This window comes from Chelmon rostratus, chromosome 4 (genome assembly GCF_017976325.1).
Source record: "Chelmon rostratus isolate fCheRos1 chromosome 4, fCheRos1.pri, whole genome shotgun sequence".
In the NCBI taxonomy this organism is placed as follows: domain Eukaryota; kingdom Metazoa; phylum Chordata; class Actinopteri; order Chaetodontiformes; family Chaetodontidae; genus Chelmon; species Chelmon rostratus.
The window spans coordinates 12,114,229-12,134,927 of record NC_055661.1 but is presented as its reverse complement, the minus strand read 5'-3'; the positions used below and the strand labels follow the sequence as shown (position 1 = coordinate 12,134,927).

Genomic DNA, 20,699 nt, shown 5'->3' with positions numbered 1-20,699 from the left:
ACTCGCAGTGAAGATGTTACAGTAAGGTTTTACCAGTAAAGTTCTGGAACTTTGACAAAGTCATGAGGGTGAGAAGCTGGTTTTATTTGCTAAAAAAAAAGGAGAACCGCCTCCTCCACCGTCCACGGAGCTTCAACTTCCTGGTCGCGTTGCCATGGAAACGCCTGGCGCTGACCGTGGACACTGACGTTTGATCATTTTAACAAGAACATCTGTAGATATTGTTTTTGTAAATGTAGCACAACATATATAATATATATATATTAATTAATATTGTCTATTATCAATCTATTATATATTATTTATCTATCTAACTAATGAATGAAGTTCAATCACTTTTTGTTTAATAATAACAATTCCAGTTTAATTTTCGATTCCCATGTCTATTTCCTAGCCTGATCAGTCTCTCAAGAATGGATGGTTGATATCAAGACGATTAGATCATATAGTGATTTTAGTAAGATGTTTGTTTGTTTGTTTTGCTGGTTTACAGGCACGTGCTCGAGCCACAAGAGCTTCCACTCTACTTTTAGCAGCTTCAAGTCAAAGTAATGTAAATAAATTCTATTAAAATACTAAATACGTATCTAAGTGAGATTGCTGTAAGTCCCTCCCATGTGATCCGTCACTGCCCGGCTCTGTACAGGAGGGTGTGTGCGTGAGTGCGTGAGTGCGTGCGTGTGTGTGTGTGTGTGTGTGTGTGTGTGTAGCCTGTTGAACGCCACGCTTTAGTCTTGTTTCCCATGTGTGATGGAGGCTCCTGATGGTGCTCCAGCAAGAGGAGAAGTGAGCATCAAGTGGATCTGGAGTTGACAGCGGGTGAGTCGCAGCGGGCAGACGCAGAGGCAGACGGATCCGCGCGTGACAAGACTTCGAAGCATCGATCAGGATGATTTCCTGTCCCGATTATGGATTTAATTCGTTGTCATAATTTTGGATTACTTGCGTGTATAATTCTCATCTCATCACTGGCGGTGGTAGATGGTAAGTGACCGCTCTTCTCTCTGGTTTGTTTATGCTGCAGCTGTATCATCATACACATCCGTAGTTAACTAATAATCAGTATATGTCTTGTACTCCCATTTCGCTTTGTTACAAAAGTTTTTGTTGTGTCCCATTCCAAGCATGCTTATTTAATTGACACTTACTAGCAGAAGTTTCTTTTAATCTTGAAATTAAGCAGAACAGTGTACAACCTGTGTGATTTTTGAATTTGAGTCTCGCAATTGGCTTGAATTTTAACCAGTCCCTGCTTGGAATATCAATTAAGCCTTTGGTGACATCATTGCCTGTAGTGATCTCTACACATTTTCTAAGGACTGAAAGATGACAAAAAGAGATCTAACAAAGAGAGGGCAGCATCATGACCCATGGGGGGGTGGGAGGATTTGGGGGTTGGTGGATAAGTGATGGGGCCAAAAGGGTAAGGCACTATATGTCTCTGTGGCTGTGCCTTATCACCACTGAAACACGCAGACAGACAGATGCATGCATCAGTCTGGAGGAGATGTCAGGTGCCCCACATGTGCCATTCGAGGGCCTCCAGATAGGACCAAACAAAGACCCTCAGAAGTGATTTGCATATGAAAAAGCCTTACATGCTGTGGGAGGGGATGTGTGGTTGGCTGAATAGACAACAGGCCTGTCTCTCAATCCTCTGAACTCTGCCTCAAAGACCAACGGGTTCAGTATAGAGCAAGCCTTAAAACAGACACCAGCTGTCATGGTTTCCTGAAAAACTACACAGATAGTCAGAGGTAATTTCTTTCTCTATGACTACAAGATTTTAATTCTTATAGAGTCTGTTAGTGTTTTTGTAGACATATTTGTATACTAAACACAGCTGCAACACGTGCCTTTAATCTGGTCTGAATTTACTGGCTGAGCCTTGTAGTAATGAGAGCTAATATAGGCATATGGTCGTAGCATCATCACTGATACCCGTGATCTCCCTCACGCCCCCCTGGACACTTGGCCTCCAAGTCCAAGTCTAGACGTGTATAAGCCGCTCCAGGAGAACCCTACCGACTGTCTGTGAAATTGATTGACCTCCACCAATCACCGAACATTCTTGCCTGAGTTGGTGGAGATGGAGCACCAAGTGTAATTGCACCCTTCTCCGTCCTCACTCAGGCTGATTGCGCTCTTGAGGCATGATTACTGTGCACAATTATCATCTGTGAGGAATATTACTGGGATATCTCTCTTGATATCTGTGCGGCTACATTTGTGGCCCCCAGCTTCATAATGATGTGGGATCCTTCATGCATCCATCATGCAAAACGCACTTACAAGCATTGCCACATCCATCCAATATCCATATACACGTCGCTTTCAAGGCTTTTAGAAATGACGTGCAGTGTTATCGTCACCAACAGAAGCAACACTTGTTAGGCTGATTTTCAAGCCTCCTTTTTTTGGGGCATGATGCCTCCGTGTCCCCACATGCACATTTCTTGGGTTGCACATGGGTACAGCACATAGGCTATTGCACAGTAATAAGTATGTATATATTTCACAGTAGCATACTTATCGAATGAGAGAAGTCAATGAGAGTGAAAAAGTAATATTGCACAAGGTAATTTGTGTATGTTAAATCACATATTGGTGCAAAAACAGTCTGAATATGGAAACCAGTGCTACTTTCAGCTATGCTGAAGTTGAACACTCTAAAGTTGAACACTCTAACAGCTGTTGGTATGAAGGACCTCATGGACAATTCTCTATATATATCATATATCATATTTATTAGTCTGTATATAGGAAAATAGCCTTTCAGCCACATGTCATGCACATTCTGAGAATTATTGCTTGTGTTTGTTGACACTTGGGAAGATGAAGTGTTGATCCTCTAATTAGTATGTACAGCATGTGTTGACTGAAATGAGACCTAAAGCCAGAGCTGTGGCAGCATGGCATTAATCCCCTGCTGATTAAAACACACCACTGCACGTAAAGGAGTAAATGCCTGAAATGTTTGGTCGGATGCAGTCACCATGGAAATAGATTGAATGCTGAAGCCAAGCAGTGGAATTGGTCGCCATGGCAGCCAGCCATGACGCCTTGAGAGGTCCTTAAATTTCAAGCCATTACACTGACAACTGCTCGACAGAGTGTTTTTCATCAAAGCTAAATAGAGATAAAAGAGCTTCATGCCAGACGTGATCAAACTAACATAACAATCGAGAGCTCGTCTGCTCAAAGTGATGGAAACACTTTTTACAGTGCAGAGGGAAATGGAGTCACTGAACTCTTTTTTTCATGGAGCTTCTTGAGGAGTTTGACCAGCTGATGGAAAGCAACTTTTCTAATCTAATACTTGATACTGAGGTAGTTTGCACAGTACTGTAGATACAACCAAAAGTCAAAAAGTATGTTTTATCCTAAGTCACAAATGCACAAATTGTTCTGCTGTGAAACTAAAACAGTCAATGTTTCTTATAAGAAGGAATGAAAATGCTGCTTTTTATCTGTACACCTAAGCACCAAGAACAATGATGTTCTGTGATATGAATAATTTGACATGTGATCTGTTCATAGGTGCATCCTCTGACAGGGCGCCTTCAGCGGTGGACCAGTGCTCTCCAAACCCGTGCCAGAACCGGGCAATATGCAGACTCCGCGGGGACGGCTACTCGTGCTTCTGTGTGCCGGGCTTCCAGGGTGCTCACTGTCAGATTGATGTGAATGAGTGCGTCTCACAGCCCTGCAGGAACGGAGCCACCTGTGTGGACAGAGTGGGCAGGTTCTCCTGTCTGTGTGCTCCTGGGTTCTCTGGTGAGTGGATAGAACAGTGCTGGGTCTCCCAAGAGCATCTTAAGATAAAGATAAAGGTTATGTGGTTTTGAGTGAAATTCCTCTACAACAGTTGGATGGATTGCCATGAAATCTGTTTGTCAAACAGCTTGTCTGGTGATTGTGATCCTTGGATCCTTTCAATCTAGTGCCATCTTAAAATGAAAATGTCAGCCTGTCCAGTCCTTTGGTTTATGACAAAGCACTTTCGAAACTAATGACATCAGCCTGTGCTGTATTTTGTGTTTATTGCTGATAAGCAAGTGTTAGAATAATAATAAAGTGTTAAATAATGATTATGAGCATGGTAAACATTTGCATGCTAAACATCAGCAGTGTTAGCATCGCCATTTATGGCTATGCGCATGTTAGCATTCTGACATTAGCGTTTCGCTGACAGCCTCCCTGTGCCTGAGAGTTCAATATGACTCATGATTATTTTGAAGTAATCTGGGGGTAGCAAAGACATCAATCCACTACAACTAATGTCTTCTTGGGATATATTGTTGCACCATTATTTTAAGTTTATATCCTGCACCATATGTATACCAGGTCTTGTTACTCGCATTTATGCATGTTAAACTTTCATTCTCATCCTCTTTCATCCACATTGCATGAGTATGATAATGCTACAGGGCAGGGATACATTTAAAAGATGTAAACAACATCCAAAGCCTCGCTGTGGGATAAAAGAGATGTCCAGACATGATCACAGCCAGTACACATAAAAGCTTTGTTCATTTTTGCCCCCTGCCCTCAGTCTATGTAGCTCGCCCTCTGACATCTGCACTGCTTTGATGTTCACAGGGGCCACTTGTGAGGTCCAGATTGATGAGTGTCAATCACAGCCATGTCTCAATGACGGCAGTTGCCATGACTACGCCGGCGGCTTCACTTGCACCTGCCTGTCCGGTTTCCAAGGACAACGGTGTGAAATCGACAGTGACGAGTGCCAAGAGCACCCATGCCAAAACGGGGCTCTGTGTATAGATGGGGTGAATGAGTAAGTAGCTCAGTTCCACTCACTGAATGGAAGAAATTGTAGTTCTCGCAGCATTGATTCCTGATAGAGTTCAGTTTTACACCTGTGAACACAGACTGGACTGAAATTATCTCATTCATGTGATTTCTGAATCCTTGATTGTCTCAGCTACAGCTGTGATTGCTCTCACACAACCTTCACTGGCAGACACTGTGAGACACCACTACCACCATGCCACTCTGAACCCTGCTTCAACAGCGCCATCTGTGAGGACAACCAGGGTAACTACAGCTGTGGATGCTGGCCAGGTACATGAAGCGCTCTCTATACGGAGTCAGATCAGTGTCAGTGTTAACGCATGTACACAGAAGGATTCACAAACATTTTTCAATGCCCACAAAATATTTCTAGTTTTAAATAAATGTAGTAGAAGGTCATGATGTAGTTCAGAGTTACAGGTTTTGTAGTTTTTAAAGGAGGTTTTGAAAGGTCAAAAAAGCCTGATGCAACAATCAGGGAGGTAAGAGATAGCTGAGAGCACAAGCGAAATACAAGAGACACACAGAAGTATACTTAAAACAGTGGTGGTGGACTCCAACTATAGTCCAGCTTACAGCTGCATGAAGCTGCATACAGATGTGTACACTCACTGCAGTATTATACTGTTCAGATAGTGTGTGTTCAAGTGTCTATGTGCATGTGAATGCATCCACAACAAAAAAACAGACATTTATTATAATATTGTCATTACAATCTAATATGATACAATATAATGACATATAAGAGTCAAATAATTTAACATTTCAAACACAGAATTCTGACTATATTGCTGAAACCATACAGGTCATATATGCTGTCAATCATATACACTATTCCCTTCAGAAACATTGTCTGCTTCCTCATTCCAGGGTTTGATGGACGTCAGTGTGAGATTGACATTAATGAGTGTGGCAGCAGCCCCTGCATGCATGGAGGCCGCTGCATTGAGAGGTCGTGGCAGGCCCTGTACGGCAGCGAGCCCCTGCTGCCCGAACGCTACGACCACCAGCATGCTGCAGGCTACATCTGCGGCTGTCCTCGAGGAACAACAGGTCATATATTCTGATCAAGTGTAATTCATTATGTTCAATAAGATATATGAAACATGATGTACTCCACATATTAAATGTATGTATCGTGTGCTAACACAGTCTTCTTGCTCTTATCTTATGAAGAAGAAAAGGTGCACAAATCACCACATCCCTAATGGTGCCTACAATGGCGGTGGATAGATGTGTTTGTCGTTCTCAGCACTTCAATATTTTCTGTTTGAATAACAGTCCAATTATGGAGCAAAGCAGTGCAACAGAAACATTTCCAGAAAAAAACCTACCAGTAACCCAGTAATGATGCATAGACTTTACACACTTTCACACAGACACAGTCTTCACTTCATTACCAAAATAATCACAAAAAAACTTTAGCAGGCTCAAGTGCAGAGAACACACCACAGGTTTAATAACTTAGAAAATGTGATATTTTTCTTTGCTTTAGTGAACGCAAAAGCTACTGTGAGAATAAACAAGCAAAACTAACTGAAGTGGCCACAGACAGGGCCCTGAACTAACTGAGTAAGTCTCCTAATGAGGCAGAACTGACTGCCTGAGGTAGGTTTGCATTTTTTGGGAAATTAACAGAGACAAATGATGATCAGTCAAAGCAAACTATAGGCCATTAGTCCCAGTGTGCCAGTGTGAATGCTGCACTAGAATAAGCACCCTGGACGGCTGTTGTGACAGAAAACTGTTGTGATCTGCGTGACTTGGCCTTTTAAAGGCACTCTCTGTCGTGTTTCTGATGTAGGCGCCCCCCAGTGGTAGTACAAAAAAAAGCATTCAAAAAATTGATGGAAAATGCCTTAATCGCACAACAACATGTAGCAGCTTTAATTTGAGTCTCACTGTAATGTTGTGTCCATCTTGCCCCAATGATGGATGTGCAAGGCCTGAGTGAGAAGGCCGAGGGATAACAGTTACAATTAATCAATTAAAATTAGCTAAATGAGGTGTTAGATTTTGGAAATTTGGTGTGCAGGTCATATAATTTATAACACTCTATATGCAGTGATAAAATTCACATATCACAATATATTGTTGTGTATTAATGTGCAGAGAAATGCTGCATTGTTGCAGGAATGCGACATCAAATTACGCTTTTCAGTTGCGAAAGCAGAAAATTCTTGTTTTCCTGCTTACACAAGACTTGATCGAGCAATGGAGGTAAGACTGTGAGCTGCTGCCTGCTGAGAGTTGTGTTCTAAAAATTGACTCTCTGCCAGTCGCAGTGGCACTGACTCAGTAAGGTGGCCAAATAGCATTAGACTAATCCCCAGGATTCGGCTTTGCCGGTCTCCTGACTGGAGCCACTCAGCCCTGCGTGGTTGTAGAGAAGCAGACAAGGAGCAGAAATCCGCTGGGATGGCCTGTACACACACAAACTAATATGGTGCAGTTAGACAAGTTTGGGGCTATCCGGGGGGAAAAGTGACGGCATGATGTGGACACCTGCACCATGGATTTGGGGGATTTTGTTGCTTGGAACAGGTAACACCAGAAGACATTTTTTTTGTACAAGTAGATATTTAGTTTAAGTATTACATAACAGGTGTTTAATTCACATGTTATTTGATCTTTCCTTCCTACAAATATAAAACAAATAAATAACTTAATCCTTGATTAAAATGCATTGATATAGTTGTAACAGTATTTTTCTATAATGTGCTCCATATCACAAAGTGCCTACTCATTGCAGCAGTTTGTCTGCAGTACAAATTTCAAATGCTAATAGCATCTGTAGCTTATCAACATGTACAAAGACGTCTGGAGACAAACTAAGGGAAAGACAATGTTAGGAGGATAATACATGGACAAGTTATGGTTAGGTAAATAGGTGGTGTAGAGGGTAAAACACACCACCAGCGTAAAGAACTGGGATCAAAACAGTTTACATCAGAGCAAGAACATAGTAGTCCACGCTATTTCCAAGACACCACAGAAAATAGAAAAAATCAGGAAACATGAAACAGTAACAGTAAGACCAGGCGCTGATAATGTATGGAGGATAGTGGGAGGAAAACACTGGGCACGTGTCCAGTGTTTTCCTCACTTGCCATCATTATGTAACTTGCCTGCATAATAACCTGGTACATGTGTTTGAATGTGACTGGTGTGGAGTAAACAAACAGCACCAAGGACGTCTGTTGCTAACAAGACCACTGAACACGGAATAATGACAATAAGTCAGAATGATTAAAAACAGGCCACAGTGCGTCATTTACATCTGCCATCACGTTTTAATGACAGTAGTAAGGAAGTTTCAGAGGGTTTGATTTGTGTGACTTTATTGTATTTTTATGCTAACAGGTTCCCTCTGCCAGGAGGTGATAAACCAGTGTGAGTCCAGTCCGTGCCAGAATGGGGGCAGGTGTGAGAGCCGTGTTGGAGGCTACATTTGCCACTGCCTCAAACAGAGTCATGATGGCCTCCTCTATGGAGGTGTAAACTGTGATGAGAGGCTAGTGGGCTGCGAGGGACATGAATGCCAGAACCACGGCTCCTGCTCTCCTTTCCTGTTGGATGGGACTCACGTTTACACCTGCTCCTGCCCGCCTGGGTACACTGGACCCCTCTGTAAGACCCCCACCACTTTCTCCTTCCAACGCAGAGGCTACCTGCTGCTGCAGAGTCCCCTGGTGGATGCCGAGGTGTCCTGCAACATCACCCTCAGCTTCAAGACTGTTCTGCCCAGGGCGGTGTTGTTCCAGCGGAACAGCCGGGGGCTGCTGCTGAGCCTGGAGCTGGACGAAGGGCAGCTTCGTCTCACGCTGAGCAAGGAGGCCTCTGCTGGGGCTGAAGCAGAAAGACCCAGCCAGGTCTTGGAGCTTCCACACAGTGTCACAGATGGAGAGTGGCATTCTGTAGAGGCCGTGCTTGGAAACTGGGTGCTCAGTCTGAAACTCTTGGATGACACTGGGAGCTGTGGGAGCCGGTCGTGCCACAAGGCGGCCCCAGTCCAAAGCACCCTAGCCGGGCTGGCTTCACCTCCTCAGAACACTTTCATTGGAGGAGTGCTTCAGGACTCAAATGTCCCCAGCGGGGACTCTCCAGTTCCAGCATTCATTGGCTGCATGCGAGATGTGTTTGTGGACTGGCAGCTCATTGTCCCAGAGGAATGGCTGAGCGACTCTGCTGTTAATGTGTCCCCGGGCTGCAGCCACAGGGACCGCTGCCTGGACGTGCCTTGCCAAAACAGAGGACAGTGTGTCAACCTGTGGCAGAGCTACCAGTGCCGATGTCCAAGGCCTTACGAGGGGCCGGACTGTGAGGAGGGTATGTTTGCAGCTGTGAAATAATAGACTTCAACAGGTAGAGGAAGTGGACAGTCACGTAGCAGCAACACAGTGTAAACATTTTGTAGAAAATTTTGGTTTTCTAAATCTACTAGTCCCATCAAATGTAGAAATGAAACATTTGGGATAGCTAAGTACAAAAGCAGATATGAGCGTCGCCAGAGTCTTTAAGCTTCGAACTAATCTGATTAATTGAGATTGGAGGATAGCGTACCAGGTCATTCTTCCCACATTTCTTAATTGGGTAATTAGATAACATCCTCAGTAGATGATGTGTAACAGAAGATAAGGGAGTAGTGATGAGGCCAATCAAAAGCCACAGCAAAGGAAAGAGGCAGAGATCCTCTTATCTGACACACTGGATTAAGGATAGAAGGGATTCTATTTTGGAAACATGCACAACATGCGAGGAAATGTCACAGCACGCAGTAGAGCGTTCAGTGCTGTGATCAGCACATCGGAAACGAACTGAGAAGAAGAAAAAAAACGTCGTCGTTTGAATTTTTCAATCAAGTTTCACCTGAAAATGTTGAACAGTTGCGGTTGTCCTCCGAGGATATCTATAGCCTGTTGAGTCTATCAAAGCAGATTACCGATCCCAGTGTCTGACGGGGGACTGGCACACACATTTATTCACATGCGCACAAGTGCACACACACACGCTGAGGCTTCATGAGGCTTTATTACGACCTGTCGCACGCTGTGAGTCCTCCCTGTCGTAGCTCTGTGTGTCCTCGGTGTCCTGCCTGCCTTATAGGTGACAGGCCCACAGTGGAAAGTGCTGACAGTGGACACAGAACAAACAGAACATGAGGGCTGGTGGCTGCTAAAGTGTCCTCTTCCTGTGCCTGTAGGACCTCAGTATAAACTGCTTTACCTTTCCCTCCAGTTACTTAGTTCTGCAAAAATGTTGATGCCCTTTAATAGTAAATATTTAGGTTTAGTGCACAGCATAGACGAGAAAAATAACCTTATCTTATACCCCTGTGCCTGATAGAAACTGAATAAATGATGTTAGCAGGTCTATGATATGGGATTGTTAGCTCATTTTTGTATTTAGAGAACATGCAGCCCAGCTCTCTCTTTGTCTCTGGTTAAGAACAATGTTGTTTTCTTCTGCCGACTGCAAATAAATGACATTCTCAAACTTATAAAACTCCATAAACTAATTCCACAGTGCATGCTGTCCAGTTTAAAGATGCTTTTCTGATGTTGACATCAGACCCATTTACACCATTGACACCCTTTTTCTTACATTTTTGCAGAACATGTGACCGCACGCTTCGGGGACGAGGACTCTCAGAGTTATGCAGCCTTCACCGTCACCGACGATCTGGGTCACGACCTCTCCGTCTCCCTCTTCCTGCGTACACGGAGGCACAATGGACTCTTACTGGCGCTCGCCAACAGCAGCAGCCAGTACTTACACATGTGGCTGGAGGACGGCAAGGTCACCGTTCAGCTCAACGACTTTGAGAGCCTGAAGGCGGAGAGCGCGATCCACGACGGGGAAGTCCACTTTGTGAGTGTCGAGATGGTGAATGATCGTATGGAACTGTATATAGGAGCTCAGAAACAGGCTGATGTGAAGGTCAGGACATTCAGCGTCCAAGCAGGAGACACTGTGTATGTGGGAGGTCTGTTGGGTAGGAGGACCACTTCAGTGTTTGGTGGATATTTTAAAGGCTGTATCCAGGACCTGAGGATCAACGACAGGAGGCTGCAGTTCTTTGGGTTGGACTCCTCAGTGAGATCTTTCCCTCTGGACCTGATGGAAAATGTGACTGCAGGATGCTCTGGAGACAACGCCTGCAGTGTGAGTTCAGAGCTTCTTTACACAGTTTACTCTCTAATGTTTCTTAACCTTTTATTATCACTATGGACAGTGTCTCTTTAGTAGTTTATAGCATGCAGGACTGAATTAAAACTTCATCTTCACTCGTCACTCATGCCTAGGAACTGATTCACTAACAGTATGGTTGTGTCTCATTTTTAAGAGCAAAGAAATCAGATATTATGAAGCATTTGGCAAAAGTAAGCCCCTGGATCACTTTCTCGTCCTCAGAGGAACCCTTGTCTAAACGGTGGGATGTGCTACTCCATGTGGGACGACTTCACCTGCACCTGCCCTCCCATGACAGCAGGGCGGCGCTGTGAAGAGGTCAGGTGGTGCGAGCTGTCACCGTGCCCCACAGACTCAGAGTGCAGGATGCTGAACCAGGGGTATGAATGTAAGTGGCATTTGTGTAACTTGTTAGTGAACAATACAGTTTATTTCTACAAGCAGCCTTGAATGTGATCATGTTATATTACTTCATCACAAACAAATCATATTATAAAAATGTCATGTAATAATTATAATGTGAAGGTTACAATGACAGTTACATTTAAAGCTTTGATTACATTTTCAACCCATTTACATGCACCTTTTTGACTGGCCACTGCATGCTGATGTTTAACAGCGTGAGTGAGGATGGATTTCCTGAAACAGTGAGGTCACTTTTTCTCATTACTGGTAAACACACATAATAGCGCTTCAACCCAGACATGGAATTGTTTACCTCTTACATTTAAAGTGTACGTCACCTAATCTTTGACCTCGTTTGTGGAGTTGGTCATTATTGACTTAATTTGCTGCTCTGTAACCGAGTGATACAACATGCTCGGTTATATACCGGCCTCAATCCGCCCACACAGTATACTGTCTGTGCTCCGTAAAGCAGGATTGGCCTGAGGCCAGCTTATCCTTTTTTACTGGGATTAGTGATGATTTGAAGCACTGCCCGTCTGTGCTGTAAGCCACCCCATGTTCAGTGATTAACTCATTGGGAATACCTGCTCCTTACGGGTATTTCCGATTAAGGACCTCATCTAGTTGCCTAAAAGGATTGTAGTGTTATCAAACCGGTAAACGCCACACTGTCATAACGCCTGTTGAATTACAAATCAGAGGCTCTTGTTGACTCTTACAAAGTGAGTAAATCTGTAAACAAATCCACACAACAGATGTTTTCTTTAACCTCCCAGGCTACTCCAATGCAACTTTCCTGAATGACAGCTCTGTGTTGTCCTACCGGGGGAACGGCAACATATCCCGCAATCTAACCAACCTGTCCCTAAACCTGCGCACGCGAAAGCGTCACGCAGCTCTCCTCCACGCAGAGAGGGGCTCGGCATTCGTCACGCTCTCCGTCCAGGATGGCTTCCTCTTCATGGAGCTTCAGAGCACCTCCGAAGAGGACAGAGAGGAGGAGGAGGAGGGTGTGTCTACCGTCAGCCTCAGCAGCAGGAGGAGTGTCAGTGATGGGGAGTGGCACAGCATCCACCTGTTCATGGTAGCACCATGGGCACAAACCTCCCAGTGGACTCTGGTGCTGGATGAAGAAATAGAGGAAGCCAGCACTTCCAGGAGCCAGGGAGGCAACCTGGACTTCCTCAGGCAGGGGGTGGACATCTTCTTAGGGGGCCTGGCCCCTGATGCCGGGTGGGCCCTGGCTGGGTGCCTGGGCACAGTAGAGCTGGGTGGCATCGCCTTGCCTTACCTCAGCTCCTCTGTTGTGAACCTACCACGCCTGCAGGAGGAGCAGTTCGTGCAGACGTCCCTGCATCCTCCCCTCCTCGGCTGCAGCGGGGGCCCCGTGTGCGAGCCCAACCCCTGCCAGAACGGGGGGAAGTGCCAGGACTTCTTCAACACCTACAACTGCAGCTGCGCCGAGGGCTGGGCCGGGAGACGCTGCGACTTCTTCACTGACACCTGCGCCTCCCGCCCCTGTGTTCACGGCAACTGCAGCGTGACCGGGCTGACCTACGAGTGCACCTGTGAGTTCGGCTACGCGGGCGTGGACTGTGATGAGGAGGTGGATATGTGTGACAACCACCTGTGTGCCCACGGAGGCACCTGTCTGCACGGGCCAGACAGGTACGCCTGCCTCTGCCCTGAGAACTACACCGGACCCCTCTGCAAGTAAGTTGAGGTGTCTGCCGAATAAACAGACGAGCAGGACAATAGAACAGAATCAAATAGAGGAGAATAGTCTCTTTCCGGCGAGTGCAAAAGGCTTGTGGAAAATAGAAACCAGCAGCAGAGGAGAAAACAAACCCAATATAAATATTTCATGCTCTGAAGATGACTTTGCTCTCCTGTGCACAGTTTTGAGAGCTTAGTTAGTTAGTAAACGCAAAGCACACAAGTAAATGCTCCAAATTGCAGAAACAAGGGACCTCACAAACAAAATCCTTCACTGTAAATGTCTCCACATCTCTGCCTCTGTTCAGCATTTCAACCACGCCTGCAGCGAGCATCTCAGAAGCTGCATTTCTATTCTAGTGTCAGCCAGAAAAGGCCTCAGTCTGCTGCGGTGTCTCACTACACACGGCTCTCTGGTTCAGCGCCAGTTTCTTTCCCCTGTCATCTACCGTTTGCCTCGGAGAACCAGCAGGGGAACGCCTCCAACCATTTATCCTGTAAACACACAGCCTCTTGCATTTTGCCTCTTTTGCACAAGGAAAGCCTTTGCAAGTGTCTCGCTAAGCAAGACGCCCGACAAGCTGCACATCTCCCTTTACTGGGAACAGCTACGCTGCAAAGTTTTCATCAAAATGACTTCTTTTTGTTTGTGTCTCCTGTTTGTGTCTCTTTCTACCCCCTTTCCCCGTCTTTCTTTCTGTTCCTCTCCAGTGAGCGCATTGAAGAAATTCCGTGGTACATTGTTGTCAGAAATGTGTAAGTTGCTTTTTTTTCCCCCCGTATTTCTCAGGCGTTCGCTATTTGTTTCCCGTCAGATATTTGTCTCTCAAACGTCATGTACGATGTCTCCTGTTTTTTTTGTTCAAGTGCGTGCGACAAAATGCCAAGCAAAGCTAATATTAACGCTCCCTGTGACGTTTGTTTGTCTTAACATGAGATACCCACTGCTTCAAATGAGTGACAGCTGTAGTTCAAAATGATTCCTGGCATCTGGATTAAAACTTCACCTACCAAAACTGTACTCTCCAAACTAGAACAGCCTGTATTTTTTTAACCCTTGAGAGACGGATTCCAAGTTGCCAGCAGATGCTCGACAGTTTGGAACAGAGCTGCTGTGCTTCAGGCGAAAACAAGGTTATAGAGGCCGAAGAGAAACGGTTGGCTTTTTCACTCCTGTACATGTGATTTGACGTCCTGCTGGTGAATTCTTGCCAGAGGTCTTTAATCTCATTATCCCGGTCCACCCCTAAGCCTCTTTGTCTCCCCTGTGGCGAGCCCGAACAATACGGCTCCTGCCACCTCCTGCTTCCTGCTTCCTGCAGACGTAAAGATGTCAAACTCCGCTGCACACGAGCTGCTTGACACCTCGCGGCCTCTGATAGTACGGCTTTAAGTGAAGCACAAACAACACGTGTTTACCCGCCTACATGTCTGTATGTCTTCTTCCAGACGGCCCAAGCTGCCCGTTTCCGTGTGCGGCGATGACACCAGAAACTACACCTGCTTCAACGGAGGCAACTGCACCGACCGAGAGCTGTCCTGTGACTGCCCTCCAGGCTTCATTGGACACCGGTAGGAAAGAAAAGAAATGAGCGTTATTAGATCAAACTTGGATCCAGAGTATTTGAGTCACACTTTGATTAGCTGACTGGCATCAGCTGCACCAATGCTGCTTCACAATCACTGGCTATCAGCTGACCAGCAACGTCCAGTCATATTCAGGCAGGCGCAGGGTGGTCATTATATCCAGACACTTCTCACAGTGACTCTGCTCTTACAGTCATACCACTGTTGTTTGCTGCGGCAGCTTCCTCCACCACCCCCACCACCTCCACCAACCTCCTCCAACCTCCTCCTTATGTGCTGTATAAGATTTAATGTATGTTTATTGAGCGAGGATATTCCTCCCAGCAGAGCGGCCTCAAAGAGACTTTTCTTACTCTGGCAGAACTTTTTAGCTGTTTGCTATAAGTGGTCACCTCCTTGACTGAAGGGTCTCTGACAGATGTGTGATCGTGTGTCCGCAGGTGTGAGCAGGAGGTGGACGAGTGCAAGTCCAACCCCTGTCTGAATGGAGGCTACTGCCGCAACCTCATCAACAAGTTCGTCTGCGTGTGCGACATGAGCTTCGCCGGAGACGTGTGCCAGACGGACGTAAGCGACATTTACTTTTACGTGGCCGTGCTGCTGTGGCAGAACCTGTTCCAGCTGCTCTCCTACCTCATCCTCAGGCTGGACGACGAGCCAGAAATAGAGTGGGGAGGCAACGACTGAATGTGTGTATGTGTGTGTGTGTGTGGGCAGGCGTGTTTGTCTGCACTTGTCTGCAGGACTGTTTGAGAAAAGTGGGTGGGGTCTGTAAGTGCAGGTGTGTGGGTGATTGGCTGATCATGTCAGATGAGAGTAACCAGTGGATTCCCATTCAAAGCATAGGGGATTTTTTTTATACGACAGCACGCTGCACACATGAGGGCCTCCCCTAGTTTGACGTCAGGTTAACGCTACCACAGAGCTGTTTCTGTGCCTTAAACAAGACAAGGTAATGAGAAGCACCTTATTCAAAACATGCATTTTATTTTACTCAATTTACTCTACTCTTATAAGTAGCTATAGATCACAGATGCAATAATGTCTTGAAAAACAAGCATAGAAAAAATATGGTTACTGCAGCTAAAGATCACTTATGTTATTGAGTAATCTGTTGATTATATGACTAATCGTTAAATTGTGACAAAATGTTGAAAAATACACGTCACATGGTCTCCAGCAGTCAAAGACATTCAGAGGATGCTTTTATTTTTAAACTTGTTGGTAATTATTTCTTCGTCAAACGACAAAGTGATTAATGAAATAATCATTCCAGAGCAAAACTGCGTGGGATAGTTTCCAAAGGGTCCAACTGGAAGGACGGTCCCCGCTCAGTAAAGCACTTTTTGATGCAGCGAAGAACATTATAAGATATGTGTTATTTATAATGTCTCTCACTGAAGATATCCTGTCAGTCTTGTGTGAACTGGATTTTGGGAGCTCCACACGGGTGAATGTGTGAACTATCAAAAGCAGTGTTGTAGTTACAAAGGCGCCTAGAGGGGCTGGAAGACGACAAGATGTCTCGCTTTGTTGTCGACGTGCGTTCAGAGCACTGCGCTGACTGACTGACTGACTGCTGCGTTGTTGTTTTGCAGCATAGGAGAAGTTTCTGTCTCTAAACCCTCCCGAGCGAGGCAAAAGATATTTTAAGCCTAAGTTCTCTGCTCGAACGCCACCGGTCGGCATCCAGCTCGCTGCTGTGGTCAACGCTTCCTAACTGTCTGAGTGTTCCTGGTGGACTTGGTCAGGTCTTTTGTCTGTCTTTGCGGCGCTGACATCACGCTGGATGATTCATGTATGACCATAACTTCTTGTTTGTCTGTCTTTCCTTCATCATATTCAGTCCTCGTGTCCTGTCTTGGTTTAAACCCAATCTGTCTTTGTTGTTGTCAAATAATAATAAAAAAAAAATCACATCAGCCATTGTCTGTCATCTGTCCTCTTCTCATCTCTCTCAACTAATTTTTCTCCTCCATCGCCACATGCTTGGTTTCCTTTCTGATTTCTTCCCTCCATTTTCTCCTCCAGACAAACCTCAGTTGAAGGCCAACTGCAGACTGAATCCTTTCACTGATTTGCTAACTGTGTGTCGGTGTGTGTTTGTGAGTAAAGGGGCGGCCAGTCAGGCGGCTACCGTGACACCAAACATAGAGCCGTAATCTCTCCTAACAAGATGTAGTGTGAGTGGATCCTGGAATAACCCAAGTTCAGAGACACATATAGTCCCAAACACACAGGGCGAAGGTGCAACGCTGCAATATTTGGACCCCTTGGTCTGTATGTACGTTTATGTGCTTTTGATAAGGGGCTAATAACAAGGTAAGGTTAAAAAGGCAAGTTTGATTCATTCTTCCAGTTCGTACTGGCTGGTAAAAGATCTCTTCTTCTTAATGTGCTTTCAGGGGACAACGTCTACATCCTTTTGTGCAAAAATGCATTCGAAATTTATGTGAAGCTTTAACCAGATTCTTAAAAAAAAGGGAGGGAACTGTAGAGTTTGCACCACATTGCATTAGAAAGGGATCTTTGAATGCAAGCAAAGCCTGCTTCAGCGTCCATGTGGGCACCTGACTGTCGTTTTAAGACAAACCTACTCTTTGCTAAAGAAACAGTTTTGTGATTTTGATGTGGAGGAGGGCCTCTTCGCCTAACATCAGCGCCTGACTTCACGAAATCCCTGCAGCCGCGTTTCAAAAATGTTGTGGAAATCCTCCCCAGGGGTCTGGAACGGTGATGTTCAACGATCACATGTGGGTGAAATGTTCAGCTGTTCACATTCTTCTGGCCCTGCCATCAGCATGCCGTCACACTCATATTTTTCAAGACTGCGTGTGCCTGTGTGTGCATGTGTGAGTCTGTCCTTTGCGAGCCCAGGTAGCCCTAATGGTGAGGAGAGAGGGAGGGGGAGCAGTTTCTCAGTGTTGGCACTGATGTGGCCATCCTCTGAGAGCGAGGGAAGCAGAGAGGGAGAAATGTGCTTCACCAGCGAAAAAACAGCATCTGGCGCTGAAGTGCAGTTTCAGCAGAGAGCTGGTGGCATTCGCAGAAGTTTGGTCTGCTTCACAGAAACATATGAGGGCAGCTTATCTGTCAGACACACACACACACACAGGGCAGGTTGATAGTGCTGACAGCAGGGAAGCATTGCTGCTGTCTCTGTGTGTAGCTGCTCTGCAGAGGCTTCAGGGTGGCCTTGCTGTGTACCTTAGAGACTGGTTAGTTAGACATCTCGGCGTCTGTGTGTGTGGCAGTGGGTGACTGATGGCGGGTCCTGGCTGCAGGCTGCTCCGGCTCGCTTGTGTCACACTCGCTGTGACAGCCGACTGCGCGGCAGTGACAGGTAAGCACTTTCCAGGAGTCAACAAAGAACCTGTAGCGAGGGAAAGGAAGTGTAATGTCTACAGCGTCGACCGTGAGTGCATGAGTTATTTTTTTTGCCTCAGGATGTGGACGGTTGTATTTTTATTAGAATTATGTTGCCATGTTGATTGCTGAGTGTAAAGTTTGCTGACTTCTCAGATTTTCTTTTTCATAGTCTTGTGTAACCTGACAAGTTCAGTAAGAGGCTTTAGTCATGAAGACGGTGTCAGCCAAAATGTAAAGTGGAATGGAGTGATACTGAGAGCTGTTGTGCTGTTGTAGCAGCCGCGCAGAGTGTCACGACTGCCACGCCAACCACGACTGCTGATGTAAGTGCACATCCTGCTCCGCCATCCGCCGCTGCTTAATGAAGGCTAACAATCATTCACCTGCTGCACTGGAGGCTCTGATTCATCTTGATTCTTTGGGTTTGACTCGTGAGGTCAGAAATCTGCGTGTGTGCATGCAGGGTAACTTCTGGTTGGTAGTGAAGCTGCTTGTGTGTGTGTGTGTGTGTGTGTGTGTGTGTGTGTGTGTGTGTGTGTGGAGTGTGATGATCAAAGGGCCACAGGGCTGCAAGTAAAAAATGAATTTTAGCAGGTTTCACAAGCCATTAAGACGCCTTCAGACGCTTGGTGTAAAGCAGCTTTTCTTCCTGCTAGAAAAGACTCGTGTGTGCGCCTGTGTGAGCTATTTTTGGTGTGTTTCTGGTGGTGTTTGCTGTGTATGTGCTAATGGGATCATCAGGCGGCATCTTGCCTGTGTGTGTGTGTCTGTGTGTGATCCTCCACAGACGGAGCGTGCTCCATACAGCTCGCGGGTGGCTGCCGTGCTGGCACCGTGTCTGGTTGGCTTGGCGGTAGTGGTGATGCTGGGGCTGGCGCTGGCCGTAGCCAAACTGCGAGAGAGGCGGCAGACGGAGGGAGGTTTCAGTCCGCGGCAACTCGAGGCTCCTGGTGGTCGCAACCCACCTGCTGAGCTGGGAAGCACATCCATCAGCACTTTGGCAGCGCGCGTGGAGCGCCTGGTGTAGTGCAAAGCAGTGAGGAGGGGAGAAGTGTGTGTGAGGGTGTGTGAGAGAGACAGAAATAAACCGCATCCTGTGTGAGCGCCTTTAAACCAACACATTTCTTTCACATTTCCAGCAAGCACCTGTTACCTGATCCTGCCTCTTTGCCTTCTTCCCTCCAGCTGACCTCTGAGGGTTTGACCTCTGACCTCTTGCTGTCCGTCAGTCTGGCATCCGTTGTCCTGCTGCTGGTCCTCATCGTCGCCTCCGTCGGCCTGGTGGTGGCTCTAAATCGCCGCGCCACCCACGGCACCTACAGTCCCAGCCGCCAGGAGAAGGAGGGATCGCGGGTGGAGATGTGGAGCATCACCCAGCCACCACCCATGGAGAGACTCATATGAGACGAGCTGTGCTGACATGCAGGGTGATTGTGTGGGGTTTTTTGTAGCCGTGAAGGCGCTAGTGCTAGAAATACACCAGATAACAGAGAGAGCATCTGCGGCCTGCATGTAAACACAGTCTTCCCCTCACAGGCCCTCCATTTCACATTACAGCTGTCTTTCTTCATTTGCATACGCACATGGTGGAAGAAGACATCCTTCCTGCAGTGTTTTGCACCTGGCTTCACCATCCAGCAGTGCATCCATCTAAACGAAAAGATTTGAGTTTGGAATATAGCACATCTGTGCATCCGATCCAAATTGTCAGGATTGACGGACTCATGGGAAATCAAAGCAATTGTCTTAAGGCGAGGCACCAGTCAAAGTTTTTCTTACTGTCAACAAACTCCACGAAAAGATCAAAACCAACAATATGTTTGTCTGCCTTTCAAAAACTGGTCCTACTGAACACATACATCTTTAAAATCAGGTCACAAACATCGGAACCCATTATTATAAAAGGGTTTGGTAATTTCCTAAACAGCTGGGCACTGTAGTTTTTAGCAAATATCACTCAAACCAGAGTAAACAGCACATTTGTTGGGGACTATTTTCAGATGTGGATTAATACACATTCTGTGTTCTAGTGAGTGTGGCTCACTGATGTGTGTGTTGTTGTTTCTGGGACTGATATATCAGGCTCTGGCTACAAAGACAGTACCTGTAATTGTATTCGAGTCAGTTCAGTGTTGGTTTTTATCTATTCATGGGATTTGTTGGCAGGAAGAAAAATATAGAATATCACCAAACTCATCATTTAAATTAATGTGTATTTATAACTGGAAAATGCCTTTCTAATTCTTTGTGTCTTGTCTGTATGCCAAGTGTTGCTGCCAGTATTGATTTATTTCTCATTTTCAGTGCACATTCCCGCTGGAGTTTTCATACTGTAGCTCCTAACTAGCAGAATAATGTGCTTCAAGAGTCGGGTTTCAGGAGAACTTGTACGAGACTAGTTTTAGTTTCCTCTAGGCTGACTCTATAGACTGCAGTGTAAGTTCAAGTGTATATACTATAATGAGGATTTTGTTTGTTTTTTAAACTGGGAATTTTATTTCTGCCTGTAATTGTTGCCAACTGTACATACAAAATGTGGTGGTGAATTAAAATGAATTCATTTGTGTTAATTTATATTGACAAAATACTGTAACTCTAATGTATTGGATTGT

The 20,699-nt window shown here is 45.7% G+C and overlaps 2 protein-coding genes across 2 annotated transcripts; both read left to right on the top strand.

The window, feature by feature from the left end:
- Positions 1–13: 13 nt before the first annotated feature.
- On the top strand, positions 14–20,665 carry crb1 (crumbs cell polarity complex component 1). Its single transcript, XM_041935303.1, is given in 14 exon segments — positions 14–21; positions 776–984; positions 3,541–3,777; positions 4,603–4,798; positions 4,946–5,085; positions 5,686–5,868; positions 8,179–9,144; positions 10,430–10,980; positions 11,230–11,395; positions 12,192–13,128; positions 13,843–13,887; positions 14,581–14,703; positions 15,159–15,285; positions 19,273–20,665. Coding segments are annotated over 14 exon segments (4,107 nt in total). The 3' UTR covers positions 19,492–20,665.
- On the top strand, positions 17,811–19,413 carry LOC121605254 (protein crumbs homolog 3-like). Its single transcript, XM_041935104.1, has 3 exons — positions 17,811–18,061; positions 18,364–18,410; positions 18,875–19,413. The coding sequence occupies exons 1-3, from the start codon at positions 17,983–17,985 to the stop codon at positions 19,112–19,114; spliced, it is 366 nt and encodes a 121-aa protein (XP_041791038.1). The 5' UTR covers positions 17,811–17,982; the 3' UTR covers positions 19,115–19,413.
- Positions 20,666–20,699: the final 34 nt, after the last annotated feature.

Excerpts from the sequence above, each read along its gene's own strand:
- LOC121605254 (XM_041935104.1), top strand. The coding sequence starts at position 17,983 with ATGGCGGGTCCTGGCTGCAGGCTGCTCCGGCTCGCTTGTGTCACACTC. Across the intron at positions 18,062-18,363 it reads CGACTGCGCGGCAGTGACAG|CAGCCGCGCAGAGTGTCACG; the intron begins GTAAGCACTTTC and ends GTGCTGTTGTAG. Across the intron at positions 18,411-18,874 it reads CGCCAACCACGACTGCTGAT|ACGGAGCGTGCTCCATACAG; the intron begins GTAAGTGCACAT and ends GATCCTCCACAG.